A 26,546-nucleotide genomic window follows, 5' to 3' on the forward strand; every position below is an offset into this window, starting at 1 on the left:
AGGAGCCGGGCCCAGGCCGCCGGGAGCCCGGCTTTCTTCGTCTGCCACTATGGGGTCTGAAGTTCCCATTGGGGAAGTGCCTGGTGACGAGGGTTTGCCCCCTGAGGAAGGAGCCTCCTGCTGCTCGTCAGCAGGTGAGCCCGGGACGCCGGGAGCCACTCCCGACCCCCGCGGCGGCCCCTGGCAAAGTGTGGGGAGCAGGGGGGAGCTGGAGACTGCCTGGCCGGTGTGGCTCCGCGAAACCTGCCCTGGTCCCGGGTCCCCTCGGGGGGAAAAGCGGGGCTCCCGCACGAAAACGGCCCCCGGGTTTCCGCTGACATGCGTGTAAACCATCAAGGAAAACACCGTCGGGTCACAGAACGACAGCGGCTGTTGACGCCTACAATCGTCTGTCAGAAGTTACAGTTTGAAGACATAAAGTAGTGTTCTCAAAGGGGAACCAGCAGCTGGAACAGATACGAAGGAATGCGAGGAAAATTGCTCTTTCCACAAAGCCAGGTAGGAGGAAGACTAATTTGTTCGCAGTCCGTATGGCAGTGTGCCATTCAAAGGGGAGTACGAAGAGGGCATCATGCCCGACAGAAAAGAAGATCCTTGTAAGTGAGCAAAAATACAATAGACAATGAGCCGAAGAGCAAATTTCATTTGGCTTAGTTATTTTATGAGTCTTGCATAAACCATAGAGAATCTGCATTCTATAACAGAAGGGAAGAAACCCCCACCACCCATGCGGCCAGAAGCCGAGTGCTGTGGTGGCCCCGTGTCACCAGGGTTTGGTGGCCGCTGTCCGGCTGTGGTCCAGCAGGGAGGAGCGGCCAGCCCAGCGCGACCTCCTCTCCCCCGGGGAGTGCGCCTACAGTGACAGCAGCTCTGGGAAGCAGCGCTGGGCATCGGCCTCAGCTCGCCCCCGTGTGAAACTGGAACGAAGCTCTGACAAGATGTGCAGTGCAAAAAGTAAATCATTAGCGTTTATTGGAGTGCTTCTCAGCTGCCTGGAAATGGTGAGTGCAACTTAATTGCTGTAAAGCTGTTTCTAGCGACGATACTGTATTCTTCGGAAAAGTAAACTAGAAGTTAGGGTGGAGCAGTATCAGACATCCGCTTCCACGTTGGTACTTAGTTACTATTACAGTTTTGCACTATTTACATGTGACCGAAAAATAAAAGAATGTATTAGCACCCAGGGCCTTTCAAAGTGTGTTAACAACTGCAAACAGGATCAATAGGCAGGTTCAGAAGGGAAAATGCAGAAGCAGTACAATCTGCATACCTGTACCAAATCTCATTGGCTGCATACTCTTTCCATGCTTAAAGAATCTGAGCAAATACATCATATCAGTAAAATGTGTTCATAAACATAGTATTTTATGTTGTTGTTACTAACATTCTTAGATTTTTAATTTTCAAAATAAAATATTTCACATTGTGTTTCTAATTTTGTCACATCTTCCTTTTCAGATATTTTCAGCAAACACAGGTAAATCTTCAAAATGGTATTTTGGTTTTGCCTGCCTATTTTTGAATGGGTCTGAAAAGAACATACTCTTTTCATTTTTAATAAAATATTCTGTAAATTCTAGCAGCTTTATAAACAAAAATTGTTTTCATGTTTGATTCAGGCTTAAAAAGTTACATTGATGTCTTTATAAATTTTAAATCTCGTTTTTAAGAGTCACAGTTCTGTTGGACACTTGCACAAATATTCAGATTTGTGCCTTGATACTAGCGTGAACCAGGGAGAACACTCAGATTAACTAATTCTGCCATTCATTACACAGCTGTGCTACAAATGGGATTCACACTGTCCCATATGTGCACCCAATTAATTCTTGTATATTTTAATAATTAAAAAAACAAACAAAAGAAACATCAAAAGAAAACTCCTCCACACTCCTCAAAACAAAAACAAAAACGAAAAACCCCAACACAAAGAAACCAAAAAGACCAAAATAAAAACCACACCAGAAGAAGCACAATCTCCTATGCACACAGCTACTCAATTAAAGTATTAAAGCATTAAAGTCTGCTCCTAGTCCCAAGCAAGTCTTGTCAGTCACAGTCAGACACCCTCTTTTGCCCCATTTGTCAAAACGGTCCCAGATATTCTGTCTGACTGTGCCTATGGAACATTTGCAGATGGGTCTTTCACAATCTTTGAGCAAAATACTGCACTATATGTTTTTTCAGTTTGTTTTAAAATATTGACTTTAGTAACAATTCATAAAAATTTCTGTGCAGGAAATCCTTACTCAGGTCTAAGTCTTGCCTAACAGTCTAGTAGAGAATATATAACACATAGATGTTAGCACTTAGCTGAGCAGCTGAGTGTAATACTTGCTAAGGTCTCCCAAATCCCACATGAGCTGCCTTGCTATGAACAACTTTGCCTCAAGGCATCTACTTCATCCCAAATACTTCTACATTCCTTTTCTTAATTTTAGGTGGGATGTACCTTCATTATATCTTTTTTTTTTTCTCTTCTAGTGTTTTGCATCATGTGGAATTGCTTTATAAATGCTGAATTTAGCATGCAAATCCTGATTTCTGAACGTGAATTACTCGTGGTTGAGAAATAAGCTCTGCGTAGTTAGTTTTGTGTCTGCGGTACACAAGAGCTCTTTCTGAATGGCAGAGCATAACACCAAAGCATTTAGTTACAATATTTGATTTGTCATGCTATTGTATAGCTAAGTATATCTGCTCTGAGCAAGGGGTTAGGTGAGTTTCCATGATCCCTTCCAAACTAGATTATTGTGTGTTGCTTTGATATAGAAATGCCTATGGTTCAGCATCCTATTTCAGACTGCTTTGTATAAACATGCACTTCTTCTTTGTAAATATTGCTTTGTATATTGCTTTAGTTAGTAACATAGTTAACTGGCTTTAAAGGAGAACCTCTCAGTGCAACCTAGGTTAAATAATGCTATCTTTCAATAGTGATTTCAGGGTACTAGAGTATTTTTATTGAAAGATGAAATTTGGTGTAGAATATCGCAAGACTCTCTGTATTTTATTAATGTTCACTGAAAGACCATTTAACTTAACTTTTAATCATCCATAGAAAGTGTAGACTATTTGTCCTACATTTTGTCTTTGTGAAATGTTCAAAGCACACAGTGTTCCACAGGGCTGAGTTTCCCAGCTTCAGTATGTCTATCATTATTTCCATTTTAGCTCCAGACATACCTGTTATTGAGCAAGCTTATTCAAAACTTAGCAGCAGTATCACAGTGGAATGGAGAGCAGTACCCGGGGCTACTAATTATATGCTGACTGCACAAGATGAAGATTCCTTCATTGAAACTATAGTAAAAAATTCTCCAGGCACCGTGACGGGACTGAAACCTGCCACCCTGTACAGAGTCACTATCAGATCTATAAATTCAGGAGGAAAAAGCCAGCCTTCACCTTTCAAAAAAGTTAAAACAGGTGGACTTTCAAAATCTTCTTTCTGTAATGTTGTTATACTATAAAGCATTCATGCATGTACCAGTCCTGAATTATTATAATCTTGTATTTTAAATTGTACTGATCACATTCTTCTTTCAGTTTTTGAGGACTAGAATTTAGCCATCTGACTTAATGACTAGGACAAGAGTCTGAATTAATGGTTTACTTTATGATGGTACAGTAAGTTAAAAGTTCAGTTGGGAGTTTTACTAGAATTGGTATGAACATATGTATTTTACTTTAACAAATGGCATAACTTGAAGGAATAGAAGAAATGAAAAAAGAACCAAAAGTATTAAATAGTAAGATACTGTGAAACTTAAGAGGAGAGGAAATGCAGTATCTTCTTGGTGATTTTCATTCTTCAACACATGCAGCCCTTCACACTTTCTGTACAACTTTTGTTCATTTCACAAAATGTGCAATACAATAACTGATGCACCAAATCACTTTCCAAATTTATTCTGTCAATCTTGCATTAGTTTATTTTTCTGGTTTTGTTGTCACTGAATTTGTCTCTCAGGGTTAGCGATTGTTGTTTCTGTGTATTCATTTCAAATTTGGTCCTTTCAAACTGTACTACTGAAAATCCAAAAGCTTAATTTTGTTCCTTCTCAACAGTCCTGGCTGCTCCGATTCTGTCTGTTCATTCTCTGAGTTGTGACTCCATTGCAGTGAGCTGGAAAGCTGTGCATATGGCAGCTGGATTCTCTGTGTCACTCATGAGATCCGATGGTTTGGGCAGAATGCTGAAGGAGAACACCACCAATACATCCTTGATATTTGCAAATCTAGATCCAGGAACTCTCTATACTATCAAGGCTTATGCCTGGAATGCCAATGGGATGCCTGGAGATGATTTCACGTATAACCAAAGAACAAGTAAGAAATTTTCTTTTATGAAACCAAGTCAGCATTCCAAAAACAACACAGCAACGATATACCGGAAAGTATTTATGTGTATGTGTCATTGTGTTATGTTTTTTCAACAATACATTGGGTAGATTTTCAGATAATATTATTTTTGCCCCATCTCAAAGTTTATGAAAGCTCAGATGACATGGCTATGTTTAGTGAATATTACTGAGGCAAAGATACCATTTACTGTCACTAAAGTTGTACCTAGGACAGGTCTGGATAAGGGTTACACTAGCTTAGACTGATTTTGAGGATTTTTCTAATTGTGAGAAGCAAATATTCAAATAAGCAGGGAGTTTCAGCAGTGGGCAAATAGAACTATTTCTTTTAAAAAATGTCATTTTAACATGAATGAGGTTAGGGTCTGCACCAGAAAGAAATTAATTTAGTTTGCAAGTTATGAAAAAGATCATGCCTGTAGGCCGTTAATCTAAGTTGAACTTATGTGTTCCAAATTGATATACCATAGGTCCTAAAGCACCGGTGGATGTTAAAGTAGCTTTCTGTAGTGGTGCTTTAAGAGCCGTTGTCTCTTGGATGCCAACAGAAGGAGCTCTAAGTTACAGTGTCACAGTCTCCAGTGGACTCCTGAAACTGAGATGTAACACATCTTCTGCCTCCTGCATTGTGCCATCCCTCCAGTGCAGCTCCGAGTATTATGTTTCTGTCACAGCATACAATGATGCTGGATCCAGTAAACCTACTGATGCAGTAAGCTTAAAAACTAGTATGTGTCACTGATTTGTATGTAACTTGTGGCATTTTAAGATATACTTCTTTAATTTCAAATGTAAATGAGTCCATTGCAATTCACAAGTGATTCTCAAGTAGTTAGTTCTGCTTTTGACCTTTGTTCATAAATTATGCCATACATTTTTCTACTGCAGGGGTAAGAGCCTAAACATTCTTCATATTTCTGTGACAAAAACTTGCAATGGTATATATATTGTTGGCCAAACCAGTAAGCCTGGAGTTTGCTCTTACCAGAAGTACATGTTCTAAAGTCAATTTTCTGAGTGTAAAACTAATGTAAGGAATAACAGATCTGTCCTACTGTGTCAGGTCTGTCACAAATTGATGGAACAAATTTGTGAGGAAATAGCATTAAGGACTGCCTCTGGGCTTAGAATTGTTCTGGGCCAAGTCAAGTTGTTAGTTAGAAAGAAGGTCAACAGAAGCATATTCAGCCAAAATAACACCACTAGACTAAATTAAGAAACCATCAACCATTGCCAGGACAAGAGCTTGCTCAGTTCAGCTACAGCACCACTTCTATTTCAGAGATTCTTGTTTCCTGACCTGTTAGATGAACTGCCCCTGTAATCAAAATCTAAACTATTTCTTTTTATTATATGCTACTTGCAATACACAATATTATTTACTTAGTTGTAACCTGCCTTATTTTGACTCTTCACAATAGGGGTTAGGAGATGAATCATGTGAGCAACTCTGCAGTGCATCTAACAGGACGAGAGAGCCTTATGCAAGAGATAACTGTTAAACTGTGGGCTGTAATCTCAGCCAGCACTGCTTCAGCTAGATCATGTATATTCATTCTAATAGCAGCAAGCTACACTTTACTGAACTAGAAATAAAGTAAATGTTATTTAAACAAAAGCCATGGAGTCTGCAGTTTAATGTGGCATTTTGGGATGCCAACAGGAAGGAAACCTAAGCAAACTCAGATACAGCCAGTAAGTTTTATACAAAAATGTAAAGGGTTTTCACATATAGAGGCTTTAGGATGCCTCTATGAACTGCTGTTCATGCTAGTATTCCAATTATTATCCAGACCTACTGTTTGTGAGCACACACTGTGCCGGTTCCTTTTGAAATAGTGCCTGGTGTTACTGGTTTTGTTTAGAGGGCTCCTTAAGCAGATGTTTCTGTAAAACATGCTGGCAACATCTATTTTGTTCTGTAAAAATCATACCCACTTGTCATCTAAATGTAAGTAGCAACCTCTGTAAAGGCAGATAAGTTGCTGTTTTCTTGATCAAGACAGAGCAACTGTTCAAGCTTAGTGGAATAATTCTGTATATCCCTGATTTTCCTTTATTCCCCAGGAGTATAACTTCAAGAAAGAAAAAAAGATTTTATATTGAGACTATTTTTCTTTTTAAATTGTTTTTTTCCCAGTTCCTTGTGCACCAGTAAACATATCAATTGAGGAGGATGAACCTGGACACTTGCTGGTATCGTGGTCCAGCGTCAGTTTTGGTCATTATTATGTGGTTTTTGTGAAGAGTGATGATGGCTTGGAAATGCAGTGCAACACATCCTATACTCAATGCCATTTCCAGTCAGACTGTGGCTTCACTTATTTCATTAGCATCTTTGCATATAACAAGGCAGGGCAGAGCCCTTTAGGTGATATATTCAATTACACTACTGGTAAGTAGCCATGTATTCCTGCAAATTCATTTGGATCCTTTAACTGTGTTTATGGTAGAGCTGTTTGGACATTTTTATGGGAAGATAATGACTTAAACTTCTATTTTTATTCAGGTTTTAGGCATAACACACAAAGGCTGGGAGAGAAAAAGAAACAGTTCACATTGCAATTAAACTTAACTTGCATAGTCAAGTGCAACAACATGCATACAAACTTGAAAACAGTTTAACGACTAACAATCATCAGGCAAGGACATATGAATAATACACAGCCCTGGCAAAACATTTGAACTCTAGTCCTGTCTGGGGTTTTTTTTAAGTTTTACCTCAGGAAGGGTGTACCAAAGTCTTAAACTTCCTCATGGGAGTTTTCATACTTGGAAAATGAAAAAAAATAGTAAGTTCAATGGGAAATTGAGAAGAACACTGTTAGAGTTATATAACCTCTAGAGCTTTAAAATTTTAAATCAAGGATATACATAATTCCTGTGCCTGACCTAAACACTAGTATGTCCTCTATCGATTTGGAAGGAGCAGAAATCTGGGATTCATTAGACTGCTTACACAGTATTGCACAGTCACCTTTGGAGAAGACATAGATAAACGCCCATTCGAGTTTCCCTTTCTGCCTTTTCTGTTCCCAGCTCCTTGTTGCCCCAGTGACTTCAGGGCCGTGTTCATGTCAAGCGACACCGTGCGGGTCACCTGGGCTCCTGTGCGAGGCGCTGACCTGTACGAGACCAGAGCAGCCGGCGGGAGCGGTGCGGTGCTCTGCAGGGACACGGCCACGGCCTGCACCCTGTCGGCACTGCAGTGCAACACTCCCTACAACATCACCGTGTTCTCCGTCAGCGAGGCCCGGGGCAGAAACGCCTCGTGTGCGCCGCAGTACGTGGCAACAGGTACTGTGATCACTCATTTTCCTTTAGCTGAAGAACTCATATTAGACACCATAGTGATTCGTGGATGGGAAACATTACTGGAGTGCTAAGTTACTGTTTAACTGTTTTACTAAGTTTACTGGTAAAAATTTTAAAAAACAAAAAACCCAACAACTCCAAAACTGAAAGTCTTTAAAAATACACTACAAGAAGGGAATTTATATCGAATTTGTATTGAAAGCTTCTGATAGCTCCAATATTTTGAAAATCAGAATTACAATTTATCTCTATACACAAAATCCTTATGTCTGTTCCATCACAATTTCTAAATTCTCACCAGGAGTAAAGCATGTAAGTATCATATACATTTCCAAAGTAATTTGTCAATTCTAACTGGAATTTAATTTTCATGTGTAACTTATATAGTATGCATAAACAATCTCTTTAAATACTATTAATATGAAATATTTCAGCTCCCTGCAGTCCTGAAATTAAAAATATCTCAAAGGAGGGTGTATCTGTAATCAGTGTGCTATGGCAATCTAACGGTGAAGAAGCTACATATGTTGTCACTGCCAGAGGAGAGGCTGGACTTTGGCATTGCACAAGCACCGGGAATTCCTGTACCCTAATGGATCTTCCCTGCGGATCTGCTTTCTCTGTTAGTGCTGTAGCAAGATCACCAGCAGGACAGAGCTTACCAAGCTACAGTGTCCCTTTAGAGACAGGTATGTGGGAATTGTATATAGTTCAACATACTTAGCAGCATAATATTAAAATAGTTCTATGACTCCATGGTTTTGGCTTTTTAAAATTTACGATATGTGCACATTGTACTGTGTATTGCTGGATGTCCTTTTCATAAATCTGTCTGTATCTTTGTGTGTGTGACAAGGAAGGATCACTTGGCAGTTGCCTCAGACTGAGAGGCCTTAGTGCAACCAGTTATCTTCTGGCAGAGCTAACTAAAATGTAATAACATAAGCCACTAATGTAATGCATAACTTCCTTGTCAGCATTTTGATATTTAGTATTACCAGGAGAGGCAATAAGGTAATGTCCATGTCAAAAAATAAGCAGTGTAAAGAACAGATTAAAACACATCCTATCCACCATTCCTGCTATTAATTTGCTAACAGGATTTTGTCCTCGACCACCTACCCAGACAATCCCCAGGCCCAGTACAGAGATTAATATACACTAGGGTCTATTTTTAACAGGCAGTTTGGCTGCAGTTATTCTACATTGTAGAGGAAGAGACTTTGAGCAGAGACAGAGCTGGACTGAGATGTATGACTTGAGGGGTAGACATGGACCCTGCTTAATTAAACTACAGATGTACTCTGATATTCGGATGAAAAATCATAGTGATTTTTAGAATCTTGGTGAACAATCATGTCATTCCAGGGTTATAACCCACAGTTAGAGACAAACTGATCTTATATTGACATTCTGTTTATTAGAGGCTTGCCAAGCAGAATCAACTATTTTTCAGCACGCTGGTGTTTGCCTGAAAAGTATGCACTTTGTCATTCCTTTGCTCTTGATCATGTACTAGTCTACCTGCAACCCCCCAAAATACCTTCCATTTTCCAGGTACAAAACAGAATTCACTTCTCTATTTTTTTGTTCTCTTTCAGCTCCTTGTTGCCCTAATGACCTGATACTAACTCAAGTGACACAGTCAGTAACCAATATCAGCTGGTCTGTTGGGATGGGTGCACAGACATACATAATAACACTGGAGTCTCCAAAAGGACAGGCAAAGTGTCACACTCTTCAGAACTACTGTCTCCTGGGATGTATCACATGTGGAACCAACTACACAGTATCTCTGAGAGCCATTAGTGAGACGGGACTGACATCCAGCTGCACCTATCAGGGATATTCTTCCAGTAAGCAAATTGTAAATGCAATTGGGAAGAAAAACACTCAATATACAACATACTTTGTGTGGTGTTCCTCTCATAAAAATAGCACAGCTGAAATTCAACACACAGCTAATACGCCTGCAGTTCCCTCTTAAAATAAATGCACTTCGGATTATTTTCACATAATTAAGACCTGTCCTTATGACAGCCATCAGTTGGCCCTATAAAGAAGTTCTAATAATATTGCTCCAGAAACAGTTTTTAAATTTTTTTAAATTGCCATAATCCAATTTTAGAGACCTCAAAAGGATTCTGGGCATTCTAAGGTAGGCCTTGTGCCAGGTAAGAGCAACAATATTCCAACATGTAAAAACAATAGCTGAATTAAGTCCAGCTCTATAATTTGACTCTAATAAAACTTTTTTCCCTAGTTCAGTTCAAGAATTATTTTGGCTTTACATGAAATAATAATTTCTCATTGAAATGCTGGTAATCACAGTAATCTGGTTTAAAGTGCACTCTAGAAATTTATAATACACTGTAAGTTCACAAAATTTGCTTATTAATGTTTCTTACTTTCTTAGGTGCTTGCTGCCCTTCCGGGGTGAAGCTCTATAGACTCAGCAACAATGGCATCAGGGTGTTCTGGCAAGCTTCTGATGAAACAATAAACTACAACGCTGATTTACGTGGCTCAAAGGGCAATTTCAGCTGTACCCCCAGCTCGGGGCTGAGTCACTGTGATATCACCGAGATCCCTTGTGGGGATGTCTACACTGTGGTGGTAGCTCCAGTGACTGACAAGAAGCCAAAGCTCACATTTTGTCCTAAAAAAATATATTCAGGTAAAATTTTCTTTGAATTTTTTTTTTTTTTTTTTTTTTTTTTTTTTTTTTTTTTTTTGTCCATGCATGCTAGATGACTAAAATGCAATCCAAGGTTATGCAGGTAAAGGTGGCATGGAATAGAGCTTTTCTGCTCTAGTGTTGACTGCAGAGTAAACTTTATGGGTACAGTCCTGCAATATCTGTGATGGGAACTTCACAGCAGCATTTTGGGTCTGGGCACATTTACCTTAACAGGTGCCTCTTAACTGGATCACCCATATCTTGGTGAATACAGAGAAGTTAATTTTCACTTGGGAGGTTAGGAGTGGTTAGAGTGTAGAAGCAAATAAATGAACACTTTTTGTTTTATGGATTTTTTTTAAAAAAGAAACAAATCAATATTTTCAATTAATCACTCCTAAGCACATTTTTAAAGTAAAAATTGTTTAAAGGGGAGGAAATTACTTAGGGATTCCTTTCCCAGGGCACAGATTTAATCCATTATAAAACTACTGCTATCTGATAGTATTGCATAGTTGTATAGATGGACTACATACTACAGACTAATAGTGTTTTCCAGCTTACAACCTGACACCTAACATTTGTACTACTGTTCATGTCATTTCAGTCACCTGTTCTGGAAGCTCTGTTGGAATGGGTAAGAGCAGTACATTCAGTAAAAATTACTGAAGTTTGTAAAATATTTTTGCATCATGTAACTTCAAATAAGATGCATATAGCGTATAAATTTGATAGTCAAGGCTTCTGGTAGTGTTATGCAGGTTTGTCTCACCCCCTCCCCCCATCTTATAATGTATAATTTTAAAAAAACTATATTGTGGCCTGCATACTATCATGCATGGTCACAACACTTATTTCATCTGATAGCACATAATAAAAGGCAGGTTTATCTTTTACAGCCTCGCCATATCCCATTACAAATGAAGCTAGGTGACACTTCTGCTTTCTATTTTCAAAAAGGTAAAAAAAAAAAAAAAGAAAAAAAGAAAAAAAGAGTGCCTTACCTCAATCTATTCTACCTTATTTCTGGGGTTTCAACAGGATAGTCTTGTGCTATATTTGCCTATGTAAACTGCTAGAAACAACTTCAAAAGCAGCCACTGAAACAAAAATTTCTCAAGACAGTTGCTTTTCCATAAATGGAACAGTCTTAATTTCCAAATTCTTTTACAGTGATTTATAGAGGAAAGAGCAATGCAAAACACATCTAGATGAAAATTCTGGTTCAGATAAGAAGGTGAGTTATAAGAATTGCAATTCATATTAGAATGTATGAATCAAACTTTTCCTGTTGGTTAAATCTTTGGGATTGGAGGGTTATGCTCCACCAGACCTGTATATCATAAGCGGTTTGTTAAAATCCATCATATTTACCTCTGAAATCTCGTCTGCTCCTACTATCACTACTGATCTGTCCTTTTCTCCATTTGTAACAACCTTCTTTCCCTTCATTAAGCCTTCACTTCACTATGCTATAGTTCCCCAGAAACACCCTTAAAATCCAATTAAAATATTCTTCAGCACTCATTTACCTTCTCCCGGTGTTCTAGACTATTTTCTGCTCCTGTCTCAGACAGATGGCAAGAAAGCATTGCTGACTTTTTCCCTCTAAGGCTGATCTCCTTTTTGCTGCTGCTCACCTACTGCTATCCTGGATGTTAAGGTTGTTCATAGCACCATTCTCCCTAAATGTTCTTTTCAGTCTTTTTTCTCCTGAAGCTGGAAAGATGCATCTGTTCTTAACTGCAACATGCACAGCTGCTTGAGGACTGGAAGGAGGGAAGCTGAACACTCTGTCATATGTGAGACCTAATCCAGGCAGGACCTTCTCTCATACTCCACAGTGGTTACTTTCTCAGTTGACTTCGAAAGCAAAGTTTAAGGTTAATGGTTCTACAAACACACGTGTATTCTAACACAGCCTTCAGAAGTTGATGTGTATAAAGGTATCCAAAGACAACAGGGTTTTTAACACTATCTTCAGTTTATAAAAACAGACACTATCCATTCTGGAAATTGCCTTTCTTCAGAGAACACACTAGGTATTCGGTATCTCAGCCAATGCTTCTGATCACTTGCACAAAATCTCATGGGAATCTCATGCTTCAGTAAATTGCTTGTAGATGGCCCGAGAATTACATGCTGCTTCTTAGAAAATGATCTGCATTTAGTCACAATCTAAGAAGTCTTTCTTTAGGAAACATTATTTAAAACTGTCCTGCATTAGTTAATAAAAGTTGGTTTTATTTCTCACTGAACAAAAAATTAAACAGCTTTCTTCCTTGAGGGTTCTATTTAAAGATTTCTTCTTTGCAGACATCATTGCCAAACACTGTCACTACAGTGTGTTTAACTGGGTTTTCAGAGATCTAAAGCAATTGGTTTCTTTTGCAACCAAATTCAAGCCTCAAACTACTTTTTTTGACCTAAGCAATTCTGCTAATTCCATGCTCCAATAGTAACTCTAAAGTACTTTAAGCCACTTTAAACTGTTGGTGTATATTCTCTTAATTCTCCCTGGCATACAGGCCTTAACATCTCAATTACACACTACAAACATCACAATGCTGTAGTACTTTTTGCATCAGCTCCTCTCACTTTTGCCACTGAAAAGAAGTGTAACTGTATCAGAATGTATTATTTGCATGTGTGTTGGGGGGAAAAAAAAGGCAAAAAGCTGAATAGGAGTCACGATTTCAAGAAAAACCACATTGATTCAGCTCAAAAAATGTGGGTAGCAGATGTACACAATTAGCAAAACCAAGGAAAAGAAAAGCAATGAAATAGAACCAGATACACACCACCTACTGTGGCAGTGTGTAAGTCAGAAGCATTGTTACTCAGGCATTAGACACTGTCTAATAAAATTGTCTCATTTAACACTGCTGATATGTGAAACAGCACTGGCATTCACTGAGCTGATTAAAACATTTGGTCAGGATTGGTTGCAGGTTCTCTCCAGGCTGAGGTAAATACACTTTTATGGGTCATACTGACTTCAGATCACAGGAAAGGACAATTAGATGTAGTGTTTTTATAGATGCTGTTTCTATCCTATTTACTTATAGGAAGCAAAAAAACCCCAAGCAATAAAATTCTCAACCAACCAATGAAATAAAAATCCTACCAAAAAACTCCAAGCAACCCAATCCCACAAACCTCTTGAAAGAAAACTTGAGAACCAAGAAAATTCCTGTTGAAGACATGCAAGAAGGCAGCATATTGATACGCTAAAATGCATGCTTTCAGAGCAGTACCTGTGAAATCACTTGTACAGGTTATTTCACAGTAGATGCCTTCATTAATGCTTACTTAATAAAAAAATTAAATTCAATGTCTAATAGTAAAGATGTATTAGTTGGAATTACACAAATATGAACACTTGCAAAAATAAAAAGTATATTATTCAAAATACGCATTATTTTTAATTGTATCTGACACAGAAGTAATAGCTCAAAACTTAGGTTGTTTTCAATCCACTGAAGGAACTGGAAAAATCTACCCTTCAGCTGATTTCAGATTTGACTCAAATTTACTGAGATTTAAGAAGTGCTCTACCACATCTAACTATTGCTGGTGAAGAGTAAAAAGGAGATACAATGACATCATTGCAAAACATCGAGTGGCATTTAAATGCTGTTTTACCCTGCTTGATAGCTGGTGGCCATCCATACGTAAAGCTACATTCGCACTTCAGAGTGGGGGAAAAGGCTCAAACATCTACTACAGCCAGCAGAATTCATCAAATTTCTTCAGGTTACCCCAAAGAGGAGAGCTTGTATACTGTAGGAGGCTATAAATATTACTATTCCAGTACTTAGTGTTGGAGCCACAGGAAATTTCGAAGACAGACGAGGCTTCACAAGGTAACTATCCCAGCTAGGCTATTATGGACGTGCAGCATACTATGGAAATTTTGGGGTCACAGTGCTTCAGTCATGGTCATTTTACCCTGAGAACTGAAGAGTGAGTGAACACTGTGGGACAACAGCTCTGCAACCAGAGCTCCTCCGACTACAATTGGTAGAAATTTTCTTCTGACACCCCCAAGATGAATGTCCAGTGCAGCTGTAACCACACTGTAGCAACCACATCGGAGTGGGCAGCACTAGCACCTCCACTAGCCTACCTCTGCTCATCAGAGCTCCTTTCACAGCCCTGCACAGTACCTCCTGGTTTTAAGGAAGGGCACATAAAATAAAATGGCATCAGAAAGACAAAAATGAATTAAAGAGTCCCTGGAGACAAACCAAAGAGCTGTATGACAGTAAATGCCAAGGATAATGTCAGACGGGTGTCTTAGTTCAAGTAATTTTCATGGGTCTTGGTTGGCAGTGAATATTGTGCTGTCCATTACACTGCTAACTCAAGTACTAATATCAATCATGTTAAATCCAAAGGTCAAAAGGACTGCTTATTGGAAAATAAAAGCACAGTCCTGAAATTACTGCACTCGTAAAGAGATACTGGCACAGGCCACTCTTTGCACAAGCTGTATCAATATGTTCACCATCTTTGTTGTAGCGAGACACTGCTTCTCCACTTTCAGGTCAAAGATTGTCTCTCAAATACCTGTATTTTTTCCTGCAAATAAACCATTCTTTCACTGTATTGCCCAACAATGGCAGAAGAGGAGGAGGAGCCCTGAAGGAACAACTGGAAATCAGTAATCTGTTTTCCCTGACAAAACACTGGTTTTGCAGCCTCTCTGCCCAAGAACATACTGAAGGTTAAAAACAAGGCCAAAAGAAACCCTCTAGACACAAACAAGATAAATTAAAAGTTGTCCTCACTGTTTGGACAGAATCCATGCAATCCCTTGGCAGACTGCAGAGACAGTTCTAGTAATCTACTAGACAAGGTATTTCTTATTTTCCTTCAATATTAAATGAAAGCTCAGTATTTCAGTTTAATGCTGCAAGTGAATGAATTTGTTGAAGCTTAAGTTTTGTTTCAAGCTGATTTAAAATCAGGTAACACAAATATAAACAGACAATACTGTAACAACCTCAGTAGCAAAAAATTTTGATTAGTAAGGATCGTGGTGATAAAGGGAAGACTGTAACAGCTCAGAAAACAGGAAGAGCAGGGAGGAAGAAAAAAGTTTGCTTCTTGGAATACTATGGAATGAAGTATACTGTTAAAAGTCAGAACACTGATTCTCTTCAGTTTAAAATGAAATATGCCTAGATGACCTGCATCACACAGAAACAAAAAAGACACAAATATTTTATTTCTACCTCCAGGTCACTTCACGATTGAGTCCCACTTCATTTTCTTCCTATTTTGGGGCTGCTGCATTTCTTTTGTTTCCTACATCTTCATTGTAAGTTACCTATTACATAAAATCCCTTATTCATACAAAGCATCACTTTATCTGAAAATAAAACGTGGAGGAACTGAAGCACTCTTTAACGGGCAATGAACGTGCAGGCAAAAGCTGACAATACAAAGGAATTAATTGAGAGTTTATTCCAGATGGTTCTCCTCACTTAGTATACAAGTCATCAGAATAATCTATCAAATAGACTTGGACTTTAAAGATACGATCTTTTTCTATAATGCATTTTGGTTTTTGCTTCTAACAACCTGTTTAAAAAAAAAATCTGCCAGATGAAACGTTCAGCACAAACTGTGATCTTTACTATTTGTAGAAAATATGAATTAAAAAAGGATGCTATCAGTTAATTCTTATTTTAAATGTTTACACTTATAAAAATGCTTTGGAAGCTTGAAACTTAAATCCTTTGTAATATTTTTCTTCTTCCTACCTCCCTCTTCTCATCTTAAATGCCTTTATTAGCCCAGGATTATCATAAAGGACAGCGTGCAGCTGCTGATTAAAAACATTAAAGGACCACAAATGGATAAACTGTGTTTTTTTAAAAAAAATGGAAGCTTACATGGATTTTTTTCAAACAAATAAAATGCATAGATGGCTACGGTACTCATCCGTCAACCTTTACAGTGTCCGCTTGAGGTAGCCTTTCTACAGAATTACTAAACAAGCCCCAACACAATCTAAATCCTTGCATCAAAACCACTATATCTGAAAGTCCACTCAATTTAACACCACTGGTGATCAACATAATACATTTTAAAAGCTTTGGACAAAACAGCAGGTACAGTGGACATAAATGTTAGTTCTAAATCTGCAGCCCTCAATGTACATTGTACACACATAAATATCTCAGCTATAATACACATTCCAGATCCATCCCTAAAAGCCATACTATTATGGAAAGCACAGCCATGCTAACTTCAGGATACAAACCATAATTCCACATCTACAAAAGGAAAGTATAATTAGTGGCAGTTTATTGCCTCATACAAATTTAACCAACATGGCAACCATGCCAAAGGAATTAAAACATTTTCAGGACATATGTACAGACTGTACATTTCAGAAACATCTGAACAATAAAAATGCAAGAACAATCTCTGCATTACAAATTAAACTAAACAAATGGTTTGAAACCGTCAATGCATTGAGTGGGTTTACAAAGGCACTTCCCTACCCAAAATAGGAAATGACAATCTGCAGCCTAGAGGGAGGTTGGAGAAGAGTGCTCATCAACTACTGCACAATCTCAACTTTAAGAAAAAATAAGCAGGATTTAATCAAACATTTATAGGATTCAATGTGATCCACTTCTGAAAGAATTCACAGAGTCTCATCTTTGTTTTTCTGCTGCTTTTCTTGGCTCTCTCGTTCTGTACTTTGGCTCCTTCGACGATCATGTTTGTCAGAATGGTCCTTGCTATCACTGTGATCATGTTTGTGGGAACGTTCTTTGCTTCTGCTACGCTTCCTAGATTTTTCTTTGCTGGGACTCTGATCTCGTTTTCTGGACTTCTCAACACTATCTGTTCTTCCTCTGCTTCTACTTCTACTTCGTTTATTTGACTTCTCCTTATTTTCATTTTTATGTTTACTTGATTTTTCTTTGCTTCTGCTTCTGCTGCGCTTACCTGTGTTCCTGCTTCGGCTCCTACTCCTATGCTTTCTTTCCCGGCTTCGACTTCTACTATGCTTTCTCTCTTTCTTGGAATCCCTCTTGTCATCACGGTGTTTCTTCTCATCTTTGTCATCCTTGTGTCTTCTCTCCTCTGTGTCACCCTTACTTTTCCTTTCTTTTGACCTTTCTCTAGAGCGATCTCTTTCCCTCTCACTACCTCTTTCCTTATCATAATCTCTCTCTTTTTTCCGACTCCGTTCATTTTCTTTCTCTCGCTCCCTATCCCTGTCTCTTCTATCTCCTTTCCTGTCACGACTTCGACTCCGGCTTCTGTATCTGTCCCTGCTTCTGCTTCGCCTCCGTTCTAGTGAGCGATCAGTACTTCGAGATCTCCGCCTTTCTTTTTCTCTCTCCTTTGCTTCGCGTTCTAATCTCTGCCGTTCTCTTTCTCTTTCTAGTTCTCTATCAAAACTAGATGATCCATGGCCTTCCCGATGGTGACTTCTGCTTCTCGATCTTCTGGGAGACCTCCTGGGACTGATCGATCTTGGTCTAGGAGACCTTTTAAAATAGAAGATATTCCATGTGAAACACCTCCTTCAAAAGTTAAGAGACCCTCTTTCCTTTCCAATTTATACTTTACATACACAGCCTGTATTTAATCTTGAATACCAAATATCATCTGATTATTTTAATCCACTAGCATCCATAAACTGTTGCCTTAAAACCTATCTCAGTGAAAAGACAACATGTTGCTGGTAATAAGTAGTTCAGTATCAAACTTTTAACATTCATTTTTAAAATAATGGTTGTATGACCTTGAACGTCTACGTTCTGCATGCCGGTCTATTTCTTCCATCCCCTCCTTGCCATCTTTCTTGATTTTTCTAGGTCTGCTTTTAATTTGCTGGTCAATGGCTTTCTGGACTGGCACAGGAATTCTTGGAAACAACGTGGAAAACCATTCAAGCTTAGTGAGGAAGGAACGCAGCATCTCCCCTATGGTCATAACGCAACCCCCACCTGCCTTCACATCCAGGTCCTGCAAAATACAAGCAAAAAATATCCTGATGGTCAAAAATACTCTTTACTGATTAAAAAAAAAAAAATGCTGCTACATTACTGTCCTATTGAAGTCTCATGATTATGAAAGTTTACTTGTCTCATATTCTAGTACATTTCCTTAGAAAAATTCAAACTCTGCACCCTTTGGATTTGGCAGAATGTTACAGATAGGGAATGGGACTTAATATATATGCATGCAGGCACATACTAATCCTGCAGCCATCTGGATGGTAAGGGACTGTCGATGAAGAGATTAACACATAATCCCCTTACACAGTCTGGTTATATGGTATGATCTTGCATTGTATTTAAATGCCACAAAGTTGAGAAGTCCTCTGAAACTACATTTAATACTCCATTTTGTGGATGTACAACTGTGTACCATCATACCCAACCCTGTGGCCTAAATCATTTATGAACTACATCATTGCCTATCTAAAAATGATCACAGAAAAACCTCTAGTACAAAATGGCATCCTAACAGAATTGGAAGCAATAGCAAACCAACTGCCATGAAGCAGTGAGGTTTCTAATTTAGAAATATGTAAAAAAATAAATAAATGAACAAATAATTGGAAACGCATAATCCATGATGACCATTGTCTCTGAAAAGGGTCATTACCGCATGAAGGCCTTCTTGCTATGCCCTCTCACAGCTCAGGACATGTTAGTCAGCTATTGTCAGTCCCAAACCTATAGTGCAAGCACACAAGGAAAGTGAGATTTGTTATCTAAACAGGAAGAGAAAATCTGAACGTAAAACTGCTTGCACTCACACACATTTAAGTGTTCAGATATACAGTTTTTCCAAATATAATCGCTGCAGAGATCTAAAGAAGAAAAAGAGGAGTTAAACGTAGCACCTGGAGAGTACGTACAGTTAAACAAAATAAACATAAGAAGCATTTTGAAAAGTAACTCTGTATCCTGGGAAGGTTTTCATAGCAGCATGACAAAAGATGAACTGCTTCCACATATTTAAGAACTGGAGGGAAAAAAAAATCCTGTAGGTTTTAACAGTTCCATATATAAAAATTTGCTTCATCCTATTGAGCTTGACCAGGACTGGTAAGAAACTTAAGCAGCCCCAAGCAGTTTTTCTACATAAGGCAAAGCTACTGATAGAAGCCAGGAAAGAAACACTAATTCCAAAAATATATTGGGAGATTTTAAACAACAAGAAATAAACACATCTTGATAACCAGTATCTGCAAGAACTGAAATGTATAAACTAAAAAAAGAGCTTAGAATAATGAACCAGTTAAGACCTGCATAATGCATTGTACTTGTGACTGCTTTACTGTCCTTAGAATTGACTTTGTGGGACCCTGTGTATGAAGCCACCCCAATCCTTCTCATAAATTACAGTCCAGTGTTACAGAGGCGAGTTCATATTAGTTAACCCCACCTGGGGACATTACAGTGATTCAAGCAAGAGTCAAATTTGGTTTCATTTTTGTTAAAAATCTACTATAGCACAGGTTTACCTGAAATTATCAGCTGCTTCCCTTGCACGGTGTTTTTGATACTTAGCATGAAAGAAGCTGTTTAAAATAAATATACTGCATTGCAGTCAGATACAGGTATAATTAACACTATTTTTAATACCAGTATTTGGACATCATTTACAACTACAACATTTGAAATTTCTTCAAATAGATGCCTACAGTCACAGTGAAGATGGCAAGTGATCCTTCCTGTTCTGCTCTTTAATTTAGGATGCAGTTTAAAACCTGCTCAATACAAATTGCAGCAGTATGTAGCAGACTGTATATTCAACTTCATAGCCCAAAAAACCTCACCCACCAGCTCTCTACTGTTTCTCCAAACAGTGAATCGGGACTAGGATCCTAAAGGTATTCTCCCATCGGACTGCATAATAATGTAGCCTCTTTACTGAACTTCTTTGGTTAGCAACCCACATCTCCTTATCTGCCCCATTAACAAAGACATTAAGGCTCCAGAAATAATGCCACCTTATGCAGTAATCAGGCTTTTTGCTTCTCTGAAGAAATCCTGGGTTTAGTTATCCCAGGACACGAAGACTAACCACAGAGATTTTTGGCAGTACTTTCCAAGGTGAATGTTGGTTTCTACCATATAGTTCCCACTCTTTCATGTAAGCATCAATTCCCCCATCCCAGTAATAAACAGATAATACAAATTTAGCACTCTCTTGACTTACTACACCTTACCTAAAAGTAACTATGATTTTAAAAAACACCAAGAAGACACATTCACACAGCCTGCTGTCTGCACTCTGATTCAGTATACTTGTTCCACATGGCTTTGTAAATCTGACACAGTAACATCTTAACCAATGAAAAAATCTATTAGATCTTTGAAATCTAAGAGAGAAAACCCAGGTCCCAGCTCAAACCTGTTTCCTGCACTAATTAATGTACATAATGTAGACAAGAACATATCATTGTAACATTCAAACTACAGAAAACCCTATCAAGAAACGTTTAAACCTAAAGTAGTAACGTGAAAAGAAACAAAAGAAAACAAATTATTACCCTCGCCGACATACCTCTTCATCATCAAGAAAGGATTCAAACCAGTCCCATAGATCTGTAGGTGGCTGTGTGTACCTTTAAGCACAAAAACAATGTAAAATTTTAATACAGCTTTCTGCATATCAGATCAGTCTTTAGTTGATGATATTGATACTTACCTAATATACATAAATCCAAGAGCCCTAATATATGGGGAGTCTGTATGAGTGATAAGGCCCATCACTTGCTTACGAGTGAGCTTCAGTGTAAATAATTTGTAGAGCAGACAAAAGGCAGTAGACACAATTCCTCCAGTTCCAACACCACGCACCTTTCAAAAGCAGAAAGTTAGGTGAGGATGTAGGAAGTCATAAAGACATTATCCCAAACCTACAAAAGAATATAAGAACTAACACAGGATAAAATCTAAACCTACAAACAAAGCTATGTGAAAAAAGTAACACTACTTACACCCACAGCTTTGGAAGCAAGAAGAATATATCTACTCTTTGTAATAATATTTTACATCTAGAGGCTGAACCAACATACAAGCATATTTTATCTATGCTTGGGAAAGTTATTTACCAGACAGAAAAATTTAAGAAGGCACGTACTTCTACTTACCCCTCCACACATCCCTGTCTGGCCTGCTGTTTTTCTGCTGCCCTTTTCCCATGGTTCAACATGGGTAACCTGAAAGGGTGAGGTGGGGGACAGGAGGAAAGAAAGAAAAGTACAGTTACAATCTCCATAATGTTTAGGTGCCTATACAAGCCTGATTTAGCAACAGATATCCTAAACCAATCTTAAAAGACTGTCTTCCAGCAAATTCAAGATCAAGTCTACTTTGTCATTAAAGCAAAGCACTTGGCTTTTTAAATTACCACATTAAGAAATTACAGCCAAAATCTTGAATGAGATTTAAAACAAATCCCGTAACCCCAAAGCAAACATCCATGCTTATTCTATATTCCACATACTTTCAAATGCTTTAAGACTAAACCCCATCATTACTATTTCCTTGGGTGATTAAACAACTGCCTTTATTTAAACCACCTCCTTACAAGTTTAGTGATAAATGCTGATGACAGCTACAGAAGTCAAAATATACACTCATATTCCTAAGTCTCATTTCTGAAGTGAACTTAGCTAGAGATTTCTCTTCTTTATCACTTAATATCAGGACAAAAGAAAAATGTTTATCAAGGGTAGTATTTTAACATAAAGTCAATGTTTTTTTCTTTTCGACTGCAGGGATGTTCTTAGATAAAATGATTCCTAAGTACAAACAAGTAAAATTTGCCCAAGTCAAATCTTGTGAGATACATTTAGGGATGAGTGCACAAACATAGTTAATCAACACCATTCCTAAAACTTGACAATAACCAGTCATAAACAAGCTCAGAACCACCTAACTGCCTATCATACATTTGAAATTCTGAAATTCAGAGAAGCAATATCTGGCTCAATAAACAAGTATATTTCCTAAACAGATCAACTTAAAATGTATGTAAAAGACAAAAAAGGATACAGTGGTGCTACACTGGATTGGAAATAAAGAGTTCACGTTATACAGCACTTCACAAATTAAGATTCTTTAACAATACATTAAATAAAACCAATTATGTACACAATCACATGACATCAGATATACACTAAAAGCAGAAGTTCCTGAACTTTGAGTTTTTTACAGTTGCTGTCTTTGCCAAACAGGAAATATGAGAGATCCAGTACTGTAGAATTCAAAATCTACTATGACTTCCTGTACTATTACCATGAGAAGTTCACAAATACTAAATAAATAATATTGCATAACCTTCTGGTTATATAGTATTGCCTCTCAGAGGAAATGAAAAGTATTTTTTAGTAAAAGGATTGAGTATAACACTATCACAAAATGCTAGTCTTTGACTTTTAAAATTAGTTACAGTCAATCTGAACATGCTGGTTTTGACAGGTATCAATTAAAACAAGCAAATAACAAAACCTTGAAAACAATATTCATTTTAAAAAGGCATATTTGAAGTTTTGATCCCACAAAGACTGATGTATGCTTAACTTGTTGGAAATACACAGATTAAATGAAGCTGAAGACATGCACATGGTGTTAGGGTCAGGGATAAAGAAAGAGGAAGTCCTGCACTTTGCAGACACAGAACTGAAACAGGAGCCCAGAATTACAAGTGAATTAATTCAAATATCTGGACACAGTCCACATCTTCAAAGATGGTCCTTATCACTAGCTGCCTGGGTGACTTACAATCACCTTTCCTGAAAATCCAGCACCCAGCACTCTAAAATTTTCTAGAAGAGCCACTTGTTTCTCAAAGACAGACAAATACACTTGAAAATACAGCTGCTATGATGGGTATCACACTCATTAAAAAAAACCCCAAACAACTAACAAAAAACCCCACAGCAATTATTCAGTAATCTTAAAACATGAAGAGAATTCGAATCTTCTTAATATCAATGAAGCAGCTTAACCATCAGGTTATCTTCTCCCTCACAGCCATTACTCATGAGTGAGTAAGGGACTGAGTTTTCTCTTTATTTAGCATGCAGTTTTGAGTCAGTAACTGTCAAGTTCAGTAAACAAATCAGATCAATATGCAGATTTTTAATGACATGTCAAAATTCTTCCCAAATTCAAGACAAAACCACTTTGGGAATGAAACAGTAAGACATGCAAATGAACTGTTTGACCTACTGCTGCTGAGCTCCATCAGTACAAAGATGACAAATCACATAAAATAGTTTTTAGTGCATCTGAAGGGGTCCACTTTAAAAATAGAGTAAGATCTCGAATTTTCTGAAAATATGTTTCTTTTATAATTTTTTCAGCTCTAAAAATCAGCTGCATAAGTAAACTCTGCCACTTTCCACTCAGATAGTCGTAAGTCTCTCACTCGAAAAATGCTGTCGACAATATATGTTACACTAAGTATTAGGAGAAATAAAGAAACAGCTCCAAATGACAGAGCACAGGCACAGAAATGCTATCATTAAGTGGAAAAACAGTAGCATAAGTAAACTCAAACTGCCAAAAATCTCAACACACTGTGGTGGAGTTATTTTTCACAATTATAGCGCCTTAAGTAACTTGATTTGGCTTGGATAAATGAGACAAAGAGGCTACCTTTGCTTTTTTAAAAATTTATTTCAAATATACTGAAACCCACCAGCTGACACAATAACATTATCGAGCAAAATTAATTCACCTGAAAAAATTTGCCAATAACGACGAAAGCACAGGTGACTAATTGAATTATCTAAGCTTGAATTATCTAAATTTTGGTCTCGCTATCAGAACAAAGAAAGTGGCTGCGTCGATTAGCATTAATTATGCATACCTCTACCTGGGAGAGTGGCTTGATGGAAGCCTCGGTGCAAAACTGATTCAATCCTGCTAACAAAACAAGAACCGAGACATAGGTGCCCTGGTACAGACCATTCATCTCCCCATCACATCCTACCTAACGCCAAGAGAAGCATTAAAAGGACCTCGTTAAGTTGTAAGCTGAGTTATAGAGGAGGGAATCCTAACCTGGAACTGCGAATGAAAGCCACACGCAGACACCTACGGTCACCACCATCCCTTCTGTGTGGTTACACGGCGTGCTGGCAGCTCGGTGCTGAGAGGAGGGCCGGTCTCTCTGGCAGCGCCAGCAGATCTGCGCCCTCCCCGCTCTCTCGGCTGAAGGCGCAGCCCTTAGACGGCCATTTCGCCCCCACCGCCCCGGCTCACGCTGCCCTCTTCAAACCTAATTTACAGCTCCGCAATTCCAAATCCGACGGCGGAACACGCCTCTTTGGTGAGGCAGAGAAGGCAGAGCCTTGGATTCCCCCAGCTAAGCAACACAACCGATATTTACTCCCCTACCTCACCGCAAGATAAGGGGCGAAAAGGCGCGGGCCGCAACCAAACCGGGCCCGGCGCCAGCGCGGCCCGCGGGCTCACCTTGAAATAGATCTCGTCCACCACTTCGTGGTAGGTCTTGAGCTCGTAGAGCTGCACCTTGAAGTAGGGCGACGAGAGGATGTTGGTGAGGATCATGGGGTTTAGGTTCATGGTCTTTTCGTTGCCCCACAGCGGCAGCACGTTGCCCTGCTTGCCCGAGGCCGCCGGCTTGGGGCCCCCGCTCTGCAGCGGCTGCTGCACGGGCGGGACGGCGCCGGGCGGATGCTGGACCGCCTGCTGCCCCTGGCAGTTCGCCACCGCGGGGCTGTTGTTGGCCATGGCGGGTGGGCGCTCGGGGCAGGCGGGCCGCGCACACGGAGCGGGGCCGGCGGGCGCTGCCTCAGCCCCGACAAGATGGCGGCCGGGGAAGTGACGGCGGCGCCTTCCGGGCCGCGTCACCGACCCGCGGGGAGCGGCGGGGAAAGGCGGGGGTGCTCCGGCCCCTCGGCGGGCTCCTCCCCGCGGCTCCTCCCGCTGACACCCCGGCCGTTTGCCGCGGCCCTTCCCGCCCTCGCCTCACGGCAGCCCGCGGGCCCGGCAGGCGGGACATCACCGCCAGGGAGAGTGAGGGGTCTCTGTGGGCCGAAGGGGGACAGCTGCTGGCACCGTTACACGGAGTTCAGTAGATTGAGCCACCGATTTAGCAAAGTTGGAGACTGGTCCCCTCGGTCCCTTGTCGTTGGGAATGAGGCCGCGGCACAGCTGGTGCTGGCTACTTCTGCCTCCACAGCAGTGGAGAAGCAAAGAAATCATATAATGACTTGGGTTGGAAGGGGACCTTGAAGACCATCTAGTTCCAACGCCCCTTGCCATGGCCAGGGACACCTTCCACTAGACCAGGCTGCTCTGAGCCCCATCCAGCTTGGCCTTGAAGGGATGGGGCATCCACCGCTTCCCTGCTAGGGAAGGGGAAAGGAAGAAATGTTGGACACATTCAGCGTGCAGGAGCCTAGGAGGGCAATGATGGCCAGGGCACGGCCCAGCCTGTTCACTTGACACTAATGCTGGGTACGAGGCCCACTCCTCTGGCCAGGACCTGGCTGAGCAGCTTCTGAGAACCCTGTCGGACACCCAGCAAACAGTAACTGTCCCCTGCTGCTCAATTCCAGATCAACAGCTCTTTCTGAAACTCATAATACTACATACAGACTTGGAACAAGCAGACTTAGGTTAAACAGCTAAGAGAGAATCACTGCCTACATATAATTACTAACAGAAAAGAGAAAATCCTCTGGTTTTGCCTGCAAAAGCAAAAAAAACCCCAAACCCAGTACAGCTAGTTACATATTTTGGTGTCAGTCTTTAAACCTAAAGTACAAAAGGGAGACAATTGATTGAGAAGAATTGCCAAAATACTCTAAACATCAAATGACCATGCAAAAATAAACTGGAAGTCCAGTGAAATGAGTGCAAGCTGGGCATAATGTAGCAAAGTATATTCAGAGAAAGGCTCCCCCTTGCTCAGCGCATCAGGAAACAGGTACAGGGAGAAGGTGGTATGGAATCATCCATGGGAAGAGCATCTCTATGTGCTAAAGCTATGCTAGATTTTTTATTTAGAAAAGAGGAGATAAATACTGTTGGAAGTAACATTAAAATACCTTCACTCTTCATTACACATTGAAACCTTGAGAGACAGTTTATTTTCATTACCCTGGCCCTTCAAGTACATTAGAGCTTGTACTGTAGCAGAAAAGTGTT

At 39.5% G+C, this 26,546-nt stretch overlaps 2 protein-coding genes across 9 annotated transcripts; one reads left to right on the forward strand and one right to left on the reverse strand.

Moving 5' to 3' along the window:
* The first annotated feature begins 47 nt into the window (after nt 1–47).
* Nucleotides 48–16,570, forward strand: FNDC7 (fibronectin type III domain containing 7). Of its 8 annotated transcripts, none has more exons than XM_069022473.1 (13): nt 48–1,001; nt 1,459–1,477; nt 3,175–3,429; nt 4,072–4,332; nt 4,838–5,095; nt 6,508–6,762; nt 7,407–7,664; nt 8,117–8,371; nt 9,284–9,538; nt 10,099–10,359; nt 10,970–10,999; nt 11,262–11,322; nt 11,536–16,570. In XM_069022473.1, exons 1-12 carry the CDS (start codon nt 939–941, stop codon nt 11,294–11,296), a joined length of 2,205 nt encoding a protein of 734 aa, XP_068878574.1. In that variant the 5' UTR covers nt 48–938; the 3' UTR covers nt 11,297–11,322; nt 11,536–16,570. The 8 variants fall into 8 exon arrangements, 7 of the variants coding, with proteins under 7 accessions (XP_068878574.1, XP_068878571.1, XP_068878572.1 ...); XM_069022470.1 differs by lacking the exon at nt 11,262–11,322 and having other exon boundaries at nt 11,536–11,599; nt 12,065–16,570; XM_069022471.1 differs by lacking the exon at nt 11,262–11,322 and having other exon boundaries at nt 11,536–11,599; nt 15,609–16,570.
* Nucleotides 16,571–16,663: 93 nt separating this feature from the next.
* Nucleotides 16,664–25,220, reverse strand: PRPF38B (pre-mRNA processing factor 38B). Its single transcript, XM_069022478.1, has 6 exons — nt 24,846–25,220; nt 21,509–21,577; nt 21,064–21,215; nt 20,920–20,980; nt 18,140–18,363; nt 16,664–17,882 (listed from the first exon to the last, which is right to left on the reverse strand). The coding sequence occupies exons 1-6, from the start codon at nt 25,122–25,124 to the stop codon at nt 17,027–17,029; spliced, it is 1,641 nt and encodes a 546-aa protein (XP_068878579.1). The 5' UTR covers nt 25,125–25,220; the 3' UTR covers nt 16,664–17,026.
* Nucleotides 25,221–26,546: the final 1,326 nt, after the last annotated feature.

Source organism: Aphelocoma coerulescens, chromosome 8 (genome assembly GCF_041296385.1).
Source record: "Aphelocoma coerulescens isolate FSJ_1873_10779 chromosome 8, UR_Acoe_1.0, whole genome shotgun sequence".
Classification (NCBI taxonomy): Eukaryota; Metazoa; Chordata; class Aves; order Passeriformes; family Corvidae; genus Aphelocoma; species Aphelocoma coerulescens.

Coding starts and splice junctions, on each gene's coding strand:
- FNDC7 (XM_069022468.1), top strand. CDS start 939: ATGTGCAGTGCAAAAAGTAAATCATTAGCGTTTATTGGAGTGCTTCTC. Junction 3,430..4,071: donor TTTCAAAAAAGTTAAAACAG/GTGGACTTTCAA, acceptor CCTTCTCAACAG/TCCTGGCTGCTCCGATTCTG. Junction 9,539..10,098: donor CTATCAGGGATATTCTTCCA/GTAAGCAAATTG, acceptor TTACTTTCTTAG/GTGCTTGCTGCCCTTCCGGG.
- PRPF38B (XM_069022478.1), bottom strand. CDS start 25,124: ATGGCCAACAACAGCCCCGCGGTGGCGAACTGCCAGGGGCAGCAGGCG. Junction 20,981..21,063: donor CTTGGATTTATGTATATTAG/GTAAGTATCAAT, acceptor TTGTGCTTAAAG/GTACACACAGCCACCTACAG. Junction 17,883..18,139: donor GCAGAACGTAGACGTTCAAG/GTCATACAACCA, acceptor CTATTTTAAAAG/GTCTCCTAGACCAAGATCGA.